Here is a 14370-nt window from a genome sequence, read left to right on the forward strand (position 1 = left end):
GGATCCTGAGTACCCACATCTTTCCATTCTCCTGAGGGCATCTACTCACACATACAAGTGAGCAAGTAAAAAATTCAATAATAGGAGCAGGAGTAGGAGAGATGCAGAGATGATGAAATAAAGGTGAAAATGAATAAGTGCTACTTTACACCACACTCAGTAATTCTCATCAGACCCCAACCCAAGGCCCAGTTTCTCATTCATCTAAATCTCAGTTGGACCTCAGTGAGCTTGAATAAAGAAGCCATATTAGAGAGGGATGACTGAGAAACATGGCTCATCTGTAAGGTCAGGAGACGGATTAGCTTCAGAAATGACCACTGTGCTGGCCAGGTAGAAGTACTGCCTTGTGTCTCTGAGAAATGGGAGTCTCCAAAGAGGCCGGAAAATTGCAAAGGAGGCTCTAGGGAAGCACAGCCATCCCTAGGACCACATAAGTTCTGGCAGCCCCAAAACTCTCCACCGCTCATCTAGGCTATCAGTCCCCTGTGGGAGAGCAATGTCATACAAACAGTGTATTAGGGGACTGGGGAATGAGTCCCAGTTTCATAGTCCCTGGGGTGCAACAAGCTAAACGCCTATTTTAAATATAAGGGGAAAGTGGAACCCAGAAAACTGGAGAGACTATAGAGGAAATCTGGATATGGTTGCTCTTCATTCAGTAAGAAGACAAATTGAGAGTTCCTGTTTTTTAAAAAAAAAAAAAAAAAAAAAAGACTAAAGATTTCACAAATAGTTCTCACCCCCTAATGAATTTCAATGGCATATTCAAAACAATTCTTTCCTGTATCTGAGTCATAATATAAAGAACATGGGGCACAACTGTCGTCCCCACGATGCTTGCATCCCCTGTCTTCTCAGTGGTACTGAGCAGCTGCTGGTATCACACTTGGCTGAAGAAGTGCTCAGGTGGACATGACCTGTGACACTGTGTTTGAAGTGGGCACCTTGAGAGCCATATCAAAGAAAAGGGGAGTCTTCAGCAGGAGCCCCCCAAAATTAGGAGCTTACCTGGGATGCTGCCGGTTGCCCAATAACAACCCAACCTGGGCACTGCTGGTCTTGATGGGATACTGAAGCATTGGACGCCCACTGGTCCAGGAACCCCTGGGGTGTGTAGACTCCGCAGTCTTTAATGCTAGTTTTTTGTTCAAACTCTTCACACATCCCATCCCCATCATGGAAATAGCATCGGCTGGGTTCATCTGTGGGAGATTGACACAGAAAGGAGGACAATAATAAACATTTCTCCTTTGCCTTTAGCCATCAGCAGCAGCTGTAGAAGAGAGCATCCAAACTAGAAACTGTTGAACCCATGGTCCTTAGTCACATTAGGATAGTCTTCTTTAGCCTTAAGGGGAAAAAATTAAAGAAGTCCTGTTATACCCAACAGCTTATTCAGTGGTTCTTATCCTGTGGCTCAAGACCCCTTTGGGGTCTCATATCAGAAATCCTGCATATCAGATATTTTCATTACAATTCATATCAATAACAAAATTAGTTATGAAATAGCAATGAAAATCATTCTATGGTTGGGGGTCACCACAGTATGAAGAACTCTTTTAAAAGGTTGCAGAGTAAGGAAGATTGAGAATCACTGGACAAATGAAACTGGCAGAGGTTGTGTCGAGTAAATGAACACATGCATGACTCCATTTTCAGAAGGAGTAAAAGCTGTAGAAACCGAGAGCAGAAAATGCAACGGGGATCTAGAGGGATGGTAATGGAAACTGTGCATGGACCGAGAGTAAATTATCAACAATGAAAACGCTCTCGAAATTTGGTACACAGGTTGGCGCTTATGGTTGACATATATGACTGCACACCTGTAACACTTTGAGAGTAAAGAGCATGCTATTATGTCTGAACAACAGGCACACAGAAATTTACCATTCTACCATTCTAGAAAGAACCTAGGATCATGGGTATGGGGAAAGGACTTAAATTTTTCTGTTGTTATCTGTAAAGGAAGTCATTGCATTCAGGGACAACAGAACCTTGAGTCTCTTCCAAGCCTCTCAAATTTCTTGTTTACTTCTGCAAACAGTTTACATAGTAAAATATTATCACACATGCCAGAATAAGTCTATTCATTATAATTTAATTATTGGATGATGGGTATGAGCCCGCTGAAAAGTCCAGTGACCAGCACGTCAGGTACTTCTAACATGGACAGAAATACAAGGTCAGTACTTCCCACAGCTTCACAGTGACCATGGACAATGGTCAGTTCAGAAACAATAAAAGTTAAGATCCAACACAAGGGAAATTCACCATAAATCCAATCCCAACGAAGGGGGCTGCAGCAAATTATATTGTCCAACTCTAGGCCAAAGAGACAATTTCTATAAAGATGAGAAGTATGAGCATTGCTCTTTGTGCCTAGCAGAGAGATATTGACTATACTCAGTATTCATAGAATGAAAAAAACATGACCTTTTAAGGATAAGATTATGAAGTTGGCTAACTTGGGTACCACCTTTGTCTTCCTTCAATGTAAAGACAGAGAGGGAGAAATTATAATAAGATTGCATAAAATCTACTTTTTAAGATGACTTAATTCATTCCCCGAGGCGAACAACCCTTTCAGCACAGCAAAAAATTGTCCTAAAGGCTTATGTCTTTATTATTAGATTTATGATTATGATAAAACTGATTAGAACTAGAATCCGAGAATGGAGAGATGTACAGACAGACACAGTCAGGAAAAGAGTTACCCAGCTAGATAGTAAGGTGGGCTATCGACAGGTAGACCAAAGTAGTGAAAAGATAAAGAAGAACTAGTATTAGAGAGACAAAGATTCAGACTGCTGAGATAGTCTAGTGGGGAAAGACACAACATCAAACCTGATGATCTGAATTCAACCCTCCCAGGTCATGAAAGGCGAGAACTGACACCTCCAAACTGCACCTAACTTTCATACATGCACCCAGTAAATACATGGATTTTAAAAGGTTTAAAGAGAAAGGAAGTCGGGTGGAAAGGAGTGAAAGGGAGAGCAAAAATGACTGAGGAAGGGAGAGCTGGAAGGAGGGAGGTGAAGAGAAGGAAAGAGAAAATGACCACATCTCATTTCTTCTCCAACATTACGCTGACAAAGCTATTGTGAGTCTCTTTTAAAAATAACATCCGTAGAGTCTGCTATTCGGTTTCTCTTGCTCCTAGTGTCCTAGGGGAGTCTCTCTACTCCATCCGCCAGAGTTTTGTCTGGGGAATTCTCGTTCCTTCCCCACGCTCTCTGCCTCAAGCAGTAAAAAGAACAGGGTAAGGAACTGAATACAAATGCATGGCCAGGAGAAACAAAGACAGCAGCAACAGCAATAAAACAAACTGGGCTTCTTGTTTCCATTGCATCAATTTCCTTAGTGTCCCTTAAAAGCTTTATGTTGAACGGGAGCCGGTTATTGTACAGAATTTAAAGTCTACAGCAAGGGCAAATGATCACCCTGCCATCCCACCTTCTGTGTAGCAGCCAAGTGACATTTATAATAGCATATGTCCCACTGGAAGGGGGAAGGGATACTGTAAATGTTGAGAGGAGAGAGAGAGGGAGAGAGAGAGACAGAGACAGAGAGAGAGACAGAGAGACAGAGGAGAGAGCTAGAAACCACAGCAGACATTCAACAAGTATTTGTGGAATGAATACATGGCTAAACTAGAGAATCCCTGACATGCACATTCCTATTGAGACTTTGGAAGTTTTCTTTAGACTTTACCTTAGGATGAAGGATCAAGAACTGAGACACAAGTAGGGACTGGTTTGCAGTGGACCTTACACTAAGCAGTCTGCTTTCAACATCTAACCCCATCTTCTCCTGCCAAAGAGGAACTGAGCATTTTGGATTCATCACTATACGTGATGACAGATTTAAAAATCTGTCTGCCCATCAAGAAAACTTGATGGAAAGGACAAGGCCAACCTTTCCAAACTGAGTTTTTACAAGGTGAAACTTTCTCCTTGTTTGGAGGAAGTAATCTTAGTTTCAAGACTGTGAGGCACATGGACAGGTAATTCATCAGCCTTATATAGACTTATTGTTCAGTTTTTACCTGTTTTGAATGTCAAAATAAAATACTTTGTCCCTGAATCCCTAAAGCATATGATAAAAACCTTGTTGAGGTAGGCAGGCATTGTTTCACCCACTACAGCTTTGAAGGCAAAGTCTAGAGACGCGAGACAATTTTCACTAAAATATTGACCAACGCTAGGGTGGATCTACTGTGGAAAGTTCCTAGGCATGAAGTGGCACTTGGGGTGTGAGCTAACTAATGCTCTGGTTCTGCTTATTTGTTAATGTTATACATGATATTTTGCCTTTCTATACCTCATGCTAACTTTTGGGGACTTAAGGGTCTGGACCAGACATTCCTAAGTGATGGGATCATGAAAAACTAAAAGTTATCAATATAGAAAGGGGAGTGGTATTGGGGGAGACTGATAATGCTATGGGAGATAAGAGGGAAAAGGGAGCATCCCAGTGTGCTTCTTAAAAGATTTCTTTCTCTGTTTTTATTTAGGCATATATACCTGTATGACTTTATTTGTACTGCCTGCCTGCAGGAGGCCAGGGGCAATGAAACCTCTGCCACCAGACTCCTAAGTGCTTGTGAGCCATCTAACAGGGGTTTTGGAAGTCCCAATCCTCAGTAAGAGCAGTCAGAGCTCTTACATCTTACATGAGAAGCCATCTCTCTAGGCTCACAATGCATGAGCCTAGCGATATACAAATATGAAACCCTCTAGAAACAAATTTAAATTAAGTTTTCGAATGCACAAAATTAGTATGGTCGAAGCCATTTTCTGAAGCTTCTTGGGAAAATATTCTTTAGGGAAAAAGTTAAAAATCTTCCTTGAGCCGGGCGATGGTGGCGCACGCCTTTAATCCCAGCACTTGGGAGGCAGAGGCAGGCGGATCTCTGTGAGTTCGAGACCAGCCTGGTCTACAGAGCTAGTTCCAGGACAGGCTCCAAAGCCACAGAGAAACCCTGTCTCGAAAAAAAAAAAAATCCTCCTTGAGTTTCTAATAATTGTGATTCCTTTCCTAGTGAGTCTGGCCCCACTAAATTATTAAATTATGGGAACAAAATTGAATGTCACCTTTGACAAGTTGCAATATTACTTCTGGGGCATCTTTAGATCCTCTCACAATTTCCATTGGTATGGATAAAGGAGTCTGAGAAGCTATCAGAGCTCCCAAGATTCTACCCCAGGAAAGAAAAAGTACAAACTGCCTATGCATAGAGCGGTGGAGAATTTTGGTCCCAGGTGATAGACTTGACTTAGGATACAATGAATAAACAAATCATTTCAATGTGTGCTTCTCAGCACTAGAATAACTTCCAAAGGAAGGGTGAGATCTCTGAGCATGTCTTTAAAAAGTCAGCTCAGCTTTTGAAACCTCATTGTCTATGTCTATCTCCAGCAGATGGAAGAATGGCTGGGATTTCAGAGATCTTAGTCAATACAATAGTCACTACTTTTTTCTATTTCTTTTTTTTTTCTAAAGATTTTTATTTAATATGTATACAGGGTTCTTCTTGCATGTATACTGCAGTGCAGAAGAGGATGCCAGATCTTATTACAGATGGTTGTGAGCCACCATGTGGTTGCTAGGAATTTAACTCAGGACCTCTGGAAGAGCAGCCAGTGCTCTTTACCTCTGAGTCATCTCTTCAGCCCCTTTTTTCTATTTCTTTGAAAACAAGAAAAGAATAGTATTTTTAAGCTCCGCTGTTTATTTAAGAATGAATCTAAGCACAGCAAACTTGGTGTCACATAATAATTCATCCAGGCAAACACAACAGCAAAAAAGATGCCAAAATGTGTAATCTTTGGATTCAAATAATAATGTCTTGGAACAGGGCAATTAGAAGTGGATTGGGACCCAATAGTTTAAATGATGGAAGGTTGGGGGCTTGCTTGGGGAGGATGTGTTGAGCTGTTGCATCTGGAACAGAAATATCTTAACCTGATGCTTCCTTTCTTTTAAAAATTTCACGTTAAGGCCATATCACTATCCTCATTTAGTTTTCTTCAAACCAAGACTTTGTTTATAACTTCTTCAACTGGATCAGCACAATAGACAGCGTGCTGAGGGCTGCTACAGGGCCCTCCACATGCCAAGCAGCTTCACATGTGGAATCTGAAGAGCTCATGTTGATGATTGCTTTCTTCAAGGGCTGATCACAAGCCAGCATGAACCTGAAATCCCTTTCCCTGCCCTACAGTGACAGCTGGGCGTCCTCTAGCAACCTGAACAAAACAGAAATGGAAGGAACCCTCGGTGCACTGCCTATGTCTCCTTCGATTTGGCCCTCACAGTAATCTCACACGGCACTTTAGGTCGCTTCCACCTCCAGCTCCCTCTCAGTCGGAGTGACTCTAAAGGGCGGATTTCACCATGTTTGGAATATTTAATTGATGCCTACAGTGTTTCAAAATCTTCATGTAGCTTTCAACTCCTTTCCTAGTCCAGCCCAGATCCCTTGTTTAACCTAAGCTCCAGCCACATCTCTCTACTTCTTTTCCTTCATTCCTCAGAGCATCCACTCCTATCTCTTCAGCCTGAAAGCCTGGTCTTCAGTCTGTGTCTGCACCATGAAGACTTCTGCCGGTGTCTCCAGCATAGGGGCACCCGGCCTGCTGCTCTAATACATTTCTGCATTCCCAGTTTTAACCAGCTCTTATTTCCAGGCATATTGTTCATTTCTTACAGAAGATCAGGAACAGTACAGTCTACCCGAGTTTGCAATATTTAAAAATAATTTTCCTTAATACAAAGTCTTTAAATAAAAACACAGAAACTTAGATTTAATATCTCATTATTATTATTATTATTTTTACTATTATTACTATTATTTCTCCTACCTTACATCTCATAAGAAAATTTATTAAGAAGAATCTGTGTATATCCCTTCTACTTTTTCCTCCCGTAATTCATTCTTCATTTGTCTCAGCTCTGGCTTCTGTACTTACTACTGTAACAGTCAGGTCCCCCAGCAACCTCAGTGGTGCTGAAACTAATCATGACATCAATATCTTCGCTTCATTCCCTCAAGGCACGTGAAAGTGTGACCGCACTCTTTCCACTTGAATCTCTCTTCTCTCCTTTCTTCTCTTCCCCTTGTCTCCTCTGTCCCTTAGTTCTGCCATATCGCTCCCTTCCTCCATGCCACCACGCCAACCTAGCCCCTTCTCTCACATGGCATCTCTCACATACCTTCACGTACAGTCTCATAGATTCTCTTTAGAGTAAGTACTTCCAGACTTCATAGCTAGGTCTGGAAACATTGAATTTTTCTAAATTCTCTCATCTATCTTAAAGCTTGAATAATAATTTCAAGAAAATTCTGACAATGAATTGTATTCACATATATGAATCTAGATACGGTCTCTTCTCCGAGTTCCAGTGGCCTATAGTGGGATTTGTGCCAAACGTCTATTTAAATGCACACCACACAACAAGAACATTAGTTTCACCCCTGGTCCCTTTTTCCATGTTAGTGATGGAGCACATCAACAACCATGCCACAGAGGAGAAAGCCCAACCCTCTCTGTTGTCTCACCTATTTGTCTTTTCACCCCACCTTACATATCCCATTCAGGCCATCAACACATCCTTTGCCTCCTTTGCCTGCGGATATTCCAAAAAGATGCATTCTGTTCCATTGCCACCATCCTGGTCCATCTTTCTTGAAGTGCCACTTTTGGATATTTTCTTGCATCCTTCCCTTCAGACATAGTTACGATGTTTACCTTGTAACAACACACTTCCACATACAATATCTCAGGTGTTTCTCACTTTATCATACACAACAAAACCAAGAATTTGTATCATGACCTACCAGTCAGCTTTATGCGACTGTCTCACTATTATTCCTGCTACTTACAGGTTCATCGACCACCCATACACCCACATACTCACCCATCCACTATCTCTCCATCTACCCATTCATCACCCATCCATCAATCCATCCATCCATCCACATAGACTGACAGCTGTCCATTCAAAAAGTTTCTATTTAAATTTTCATTACGTTAGAAGCTTAAACTTGTAACAAATTTGTGTTTGTTTTTTTTTTTTGCTCTTTCTGTGACCTCTTCAGTAAAAAGTCAACTCAAAGAACAGCCCTGTTTACATATAGTATGTGCTCATTTCCAAGTGGTTGAATCCCTTCACAGAATTTATTATACATCAGGAAACCCAAAGTTGGAAGTTTGGGGTGTAGATCATTGATACCATGTTCACCTACCATGTGTGAAGCCTTGATTTGATGACCCATAGGACCACACAAAAATATTTTTATAAATTTTTTTATGTGTTACTATTCCCTGCATCTTTCTAAGTTTCACAGAAATGCATGTTTTATTTTTAGAATCTATAAAATTGCCTGATCATACTATGTGGTTACTATTTAATAATAAATAAATGTTATTATGTATACATCTTGATTCTGAGATAGCGCTAGACTGGCTCCAGCTTACTCAAATCATGTCCCTGATACTTAGGATAATGTCAGTCTTATAGGAGAAACTCAGTAAATGATTAATAAAGCTCTGGTGGAGTTTTATAATTGCCATAATCAATTATCTAAAATTGTCTCAGTGATCCGTGTATAACCTTGGGAAACCTGTAATCTCAGCACTTAGGAGGCCAAAGGAAAAGGACCATGAATTTGAGTCCTTTATGAGTACATTAGCTTGGCCTCTGTTGATGTGATAAACTACTCTGACCAGGAGCAAAAGAAGAATGGCTTTTTTGACTTATACTTCAGATCACAGTCTATCATTGAAGTATGTTAGGGTAAAAACTCAAGACAAAGCTTAGAGGTAGGACTGGAAGCAGAGACGGATGTTCTTTCTGGCTTGTTACTTGGCTCATTCTTAGGTCGCTTTCATGATATAGTCCAGCCCCAACTGCCAAAGGACTGTACTGTCCACAGTGGGCTAAACACTCTTACACCAATAACAAATTAAGAAAATGTGCCTGCCAGGCAGTGGTGGCTCACACCTTTAATTCGAGCACTTGGGAGGCAGAGGCAGGGGGATGTCTGTGAGTTCAAGGCCAGCCTGGTCTACAGAGTGAGTTCCAGGATAGCAAGAACTGTTTCACAGAGAAACCCTATCTGGAAAGCCAGATAGATATAGATAGATAGATAGATAGATAGATAGATAGATAGATAGATAGATAGATAAAAAGAACATATGCCCACAGGCCAATATGATGCAAGGAATTCCTCAACTGAGATTCCCTTCTTCTGAAGAAGTCCAGGTTTTGTCAAGCTAACAAAAACTCTGATACTTTGTTAGAGTGAGACACTGTCTACAATAAAAACAACATCAACAAAAAGTAAACAAACTGAACACCAAACCTAATTTCAAATTATTCCAACAGGTTATTCTACATAAAGACTTTAAAGCAAGTTTTAAATGAAGGTCTAGTACATGTTCTGGCATATATTAATCATAACAATGCAACTCTGTAACTAACTCATTACAAGGTCCTTTGTTTCACCTTATGTCCTAAACACTGCTTTATTTTCTGCCTTTTGCAACTTTGACAAGAAATAGAATGGCTGGATAGAAAAGAGAATATATATTGTACTGAAATTTAATAAAGGGAATTGGCAATCTTCTGAATTAGAATTGAAGGTGTGTTGATATTACCTTGAATTTAGTATACTTATTAAATGGCCTGAAAAGATTGCAGCACAGATAGAGACCTGAATATAAAGACAACACATCCAAGAAGCCCGAATAATCAAAGCCCCAAATAATTTTTATATCTAGGTCTCTTTGGAGCTCCAATTACATCTCATGATATGAAAGGATGGGGACAATTAATACCATATGAATTATTAAAGGCAATGAAATAGATGTGGGCACAAGAACAAATGATGTCTAAGATCCCAAGACCTCTAAAATCAGCAACAGGAAATAACAAAATAAAATTTGACCTAGAGAATCCAAGTTAATAAATGGGGGAAGGGGGCTAAACATTGATATGCAAAAAGACAGCATACTATAAATAGATTCTAAATGTTTTGGATGTGAAAGGAAAGGAATGGAATGGAAGGAAAGGAAAGGGGAGAAGAAAGGAAGAAGTCTACAGAAAAAGAAAGAGGAAGGAAAGAAGAAAAGAAAGGAGAGAGGGAGGTAGGGAGGAAGGAAGGAGAAGAGGAAGGGGGAAAGGAAGGGTCAGGGAGAGAGGGAGGGAGGCAGGCAGGAAGGAGAGAGGACAGGTTCTTCTCTTTCTGGGCTTCAGTCTTTTCTTCTGGCTAGTAAACAAGTTAGATTAAATAACTTCACAATCTTCAAATATTACTCTCAAATTTTCTTGGATCTTTATTCCTTTAACCCTTTAATCCTCAAGCCTGCATTTTTCAGACTGAAATGGAAGACTGGAAAGTAAAATCCTTGAAAACTGTGAGTGCTGAAGTTTTCTTGAAAGACATGGAAGAGGGCATTAATGAAACACATATCTTGTGCCAGAAATCAAAATTCCAATTTCAACTTTGCTCTAAATTATTCTTTGGCATCTAATAACGTATACCATCTTTCAACTACTCTGTCCGTTTGCTTTGGTATTTACTCTTTAAGGCAACTTTACTTTTCTTATCCATTTTGTGAAGTGACTGGAAAGATCTGATACAATAATACACAGAAAATACTAGAAGGTGTCAATATTCTTAAGTAATGTTTTCACCTTTTTTATTTCAGGTGCATACCTGAACTCACTTCCCAAATCACCAAATCTCTTTTCATTTCTTTACTTATGTTTTACCATGACCATTTACCTGTTTAATGAAGGGTTATCCAAACAAATTCCCCAAATACAATTCTAAGCTCTCCTACGGCTTCTGTTTACTGCTAATCTACTCCTCTCAGAACATTAGCTTGTCTGTTCAAATATTTATCTGATGTTTTTTTTTTTTCTAAATGAGAGCAGCCATTCCATGAAAGCAGAGGACAGGTAGTTTTCTCACCACTGTGTTCAGATTCCAGACACAGAAGACCATCTGTAAATACATGCACACCGAATAGACAGGTCTGTGCTGCAAATGCCTTCAGTAACTAACATAGCCTATGTACAGCCCGCTCACAAATGCAGCAACTGAGATTCAGAATAGTTAAGTATGGTGCCACATACAGCACAGTTAATTGCTGGAGACTGTTTGCATGGAAGCTTCACCTCAGTCCTTGACATCCATATATTGAAAGAGTCTGAAATGTTCAGGTGGAAGTCCTCCTCCCTGGGAGTTGCCTCAGTTCAGACTTTGCCCCAGAGAAAGCCTGTCTAATGATGACCCCTCTCCAAAGATGCTCAAGACCACTCCCACAGGGTATTTAAACAGCTCCCAGAAAACAAACACATGGTGTTCTGGTCTTCCTTTCCCATCTCCTCTCTGGGGGATTGGAAAGCCATCTGGGAGCGTTTGCATCCAGTAAAGCTATTTTTTTTTCTAATTTGTTTTAAGTTGGTCTAATTCGCATTATTGTATTAGTGGCAAGGTTTTTGGGAGCAGAAACTTTTCAGAAGCCAAGGGTCCTGACTGGTTAGTGAAGAACCATTATTATTGCATAAAGGCTGAGAAAATGCAATGTTTGATAATCCTGTGAACTTCATGTATATGAGCATAATGGAAGATCATGCATGTAAATAAAAATATATACATGTATGTGTATCCTTCTCAATCCAGTAAAACACGGAACCCGTCATTCTGTTATAGCAGCCTGGAGATTCCAACCAAGGCATTTGGATAAACTTATGTTATGTGTACCAGTGGGCCAAGGACTGGAGGATGAGTCAGGGCACCACATGAAACCAAGCCAGTAACCATACTCTGGCAAGGCTGGTCATGACTAAGGTACTGCAGTGTACTGGGTTCTTGGTAGGGTTCCCATGTAGTAGCCAGAGTGACAACATGGGTGACTCTCATCCTGAGCCCTGATTGGTCAACACGAAGTCCATCCTCCTGCCATATGGTTCAGAAAAATCCAAAAGAACGAAGCATTCAAGACACAGCATCCTCCATTTCCAATTCAGTGAGACACATTGTCGTGCTTGGAAGATCGGGAGACAGGAAACAAGCAGATCACCTTCGGGTAAGTTTGCTCTTTCTTTTATGTAATAATGAGGATAATATTTAGACTTTGGAATAGGATTTTATGTCAATTAGAATCTGTATGCTTTTTAATTTGTGTTGTTTTACTGCATTTTGTTCTTAAAGAAATGTGTATGTGTGTGTGAATGTCTTTTCACTATCCTCAAATAAAAAGGGGGGAAAGACAAGAGGGAGTGAGAAGAAAGGTGGACAACGGTCCTAAATCTAATGAGTTAACTGGTACATTTGGACATAGAAATCAAAACCATGACGCGTTTTGATCAGGTATAGAAAGGGTCATCATGACTTTTCTTATTCAAAACAGCTTTCAAGAATCTGTGGTTGCTCTGAGGTCAGTCTCCACCGACTGAAAGAGGTTTGCCCATACAAAAACAAGGGATGGAAAATGGCATTGCTAGTTATCAATCCCAGAACACTAGCCAGAGATGTCCTCTTGTATTTAGCTGGATGAACCGTGCCTTAAAAGATGAACTCTGGGCCACAAGGAGCTGTACTGCAGTCAGAAAGTGGGATCCAGTATAAGCATCACGAACAAAGCAATCCTCATTCGGGAATAAGATATCTAATCTGAAAAGAAGGGGACTCCGAGGGACATGGGAGAATACTTTCTTTCAAGCTTCAGTGGGTCTGAAAATGTAATCAGCTGCTTCAGATCCTGAATTATATGCGTCTACTCTTTTCTGACAGACTTAATGACAATTGCCAGGTGTGATCTTGTCCCTAGCTATTTCTACAGCTTCCTCACCACTAACACATTCTGTTTTCTGATTGAGGCAGATTGCTAGTGAGATTGCCCCTTGAGGGAACCATGCCCACCCTCACACCTCCCCCTACACACACACTTATGCAGGGAGGTACTTCGTCTAATGTCCCAGGTGTTTTTCTTATGACTAACCTCATTTAGTTTTAATTCATAGATTAACCATGCATACCTTCTGGAAACCCTATCTGTCATTCCTTCCCTAGGAAGGCTAGTTGCTGTCCCTTGCTATCGTACTATAGCTTCATCTACTTGGCCAATTAAAGTCACATTTAGTGTATTTGCTAAGTAAATAAGAGGATGGTTTGCCAAGTGCTAGACTCTTAATTAAATGTTTCAAATACCTACAATTACCTAATCCTTGTAGATCTTTTTGTAGTTAGTGTTGTCATTGTCCAAAAGGTAAAAAGAAACTGAGGTTTGAAGACGCTAAGAGAGTTGCAGGGATCAAGACTCAAATCTACCCTAGTTTGATGCTAAAATCCACCGTTCTGTATGCTCATTCTGTACACTTCTCATCTTTCTGAAACAGCTGTGAATACAGAGGAGGGTCTTTTGCAACGGGCTGGCTTGTTTCTTTCTGGGGCGCCCCATGATTTTGGGTCACTTGGGGCCCAGAAATCTAAGGCAGCAGGGGGCACATCTTTGGAATGGCCAGCACACTTCAGTTCCATCCAAGTCCTTTCTTTGTCAGGAAAACGGTGAAATAATGACCAACCTTCAGATGTTAGAAAAACAAAATGATAAGACAAATTAAAAGCACTCATCCCAAAAATCTAACATTTGGAAGAAAATCTCCTCTAGAGCTCAGTAACCTTGGTTTCCTGAAGGAAACACTTAACATCTACTACCTTGTGCTGCGCTTAAAGTACGGAGGCTCATTGACTTGAGTTTGGCTAAACGTTTTCATTTTCAAAAAGAGGAATCTAAGTTTTTGTTGGCAAATGAACGAAGGTGCTGGGCCCAGCCTGCAGGCTCAGAGTCCATTAGGAAATTTACAAGGAGAGCTGGGGCCTTCAGCTCAAGCACTCCCTTCAGACACAGTACTTACAAAGCCATCAATTTCCTTAACAAAGAGCATTGGCTTAAATGCCCCTTAAAGCAGCACTATTTACAGAGTTACCCACTTCCCTTTGAATCCTCTGCCTAGGGGGTGGCATGCCTGCTGTTCTTTCCAGCCACCAGGTAATTAGGTGTTGTACCCCAAAGGAAGCTAGCCTAGGATTGTGCTCCATACTCAGAAGCCGCACAATTTGGGGTTATCTAAGAGTCTTATGGGTAATCTAAATAACCACTCAATTCACCTAAAGTTCTTAAAAATTTGAACTACAGTCAGCACAGAGGTGGGAATGAGAGACTTATGGGCACCTGACTCCTTCTTACATGAAAATAAAATAAGGATCAAAAAGATTTAATAACAGATATTACAAAAATTTGGAGGTGGGGGACTTCCTGGAAAATAACTTAGTAACAAGCCCACTGT

At 40.6% G+C, this 14370-nt stretch overlaps 1 protein-coding gene across 1 annotated transcript in view; it reads right to left on the reverse strand.

Moving 5' to 3' along the window:
• Nucleotides 1-14370, reverse strand: part of Pappa (pappalysin 1) — a 231453-nt gene that overhangs the window by 88357 nt on the left and 128726 nt on the right. Inside the window, exon 10 of the mRNA XM_057784762.1 lies at nucleotides 1012-1205. Within this exon, the coding sequence (XP_057640745.1) occupies nucleotides 1012-1205 (194 nt within the window). The remainder of the gene's footprint in view (nucleotides 1-1011; nucleotides 1206-14370) is intronic.

This window comes from Chionomys nivalis, chromosome 11 (genome assembly GCF_950005125.1).
Source record: "Chionomys nivalis chromosome 11, mChiNiv1.1, whole genome shotgun sequence".
Taxonomy (NCBI): Eukaryota; Metazoa; Chordata; class Mammalia; order Rodentia; family Cricetidae; genus Chionomys; species Chionomys nivalis.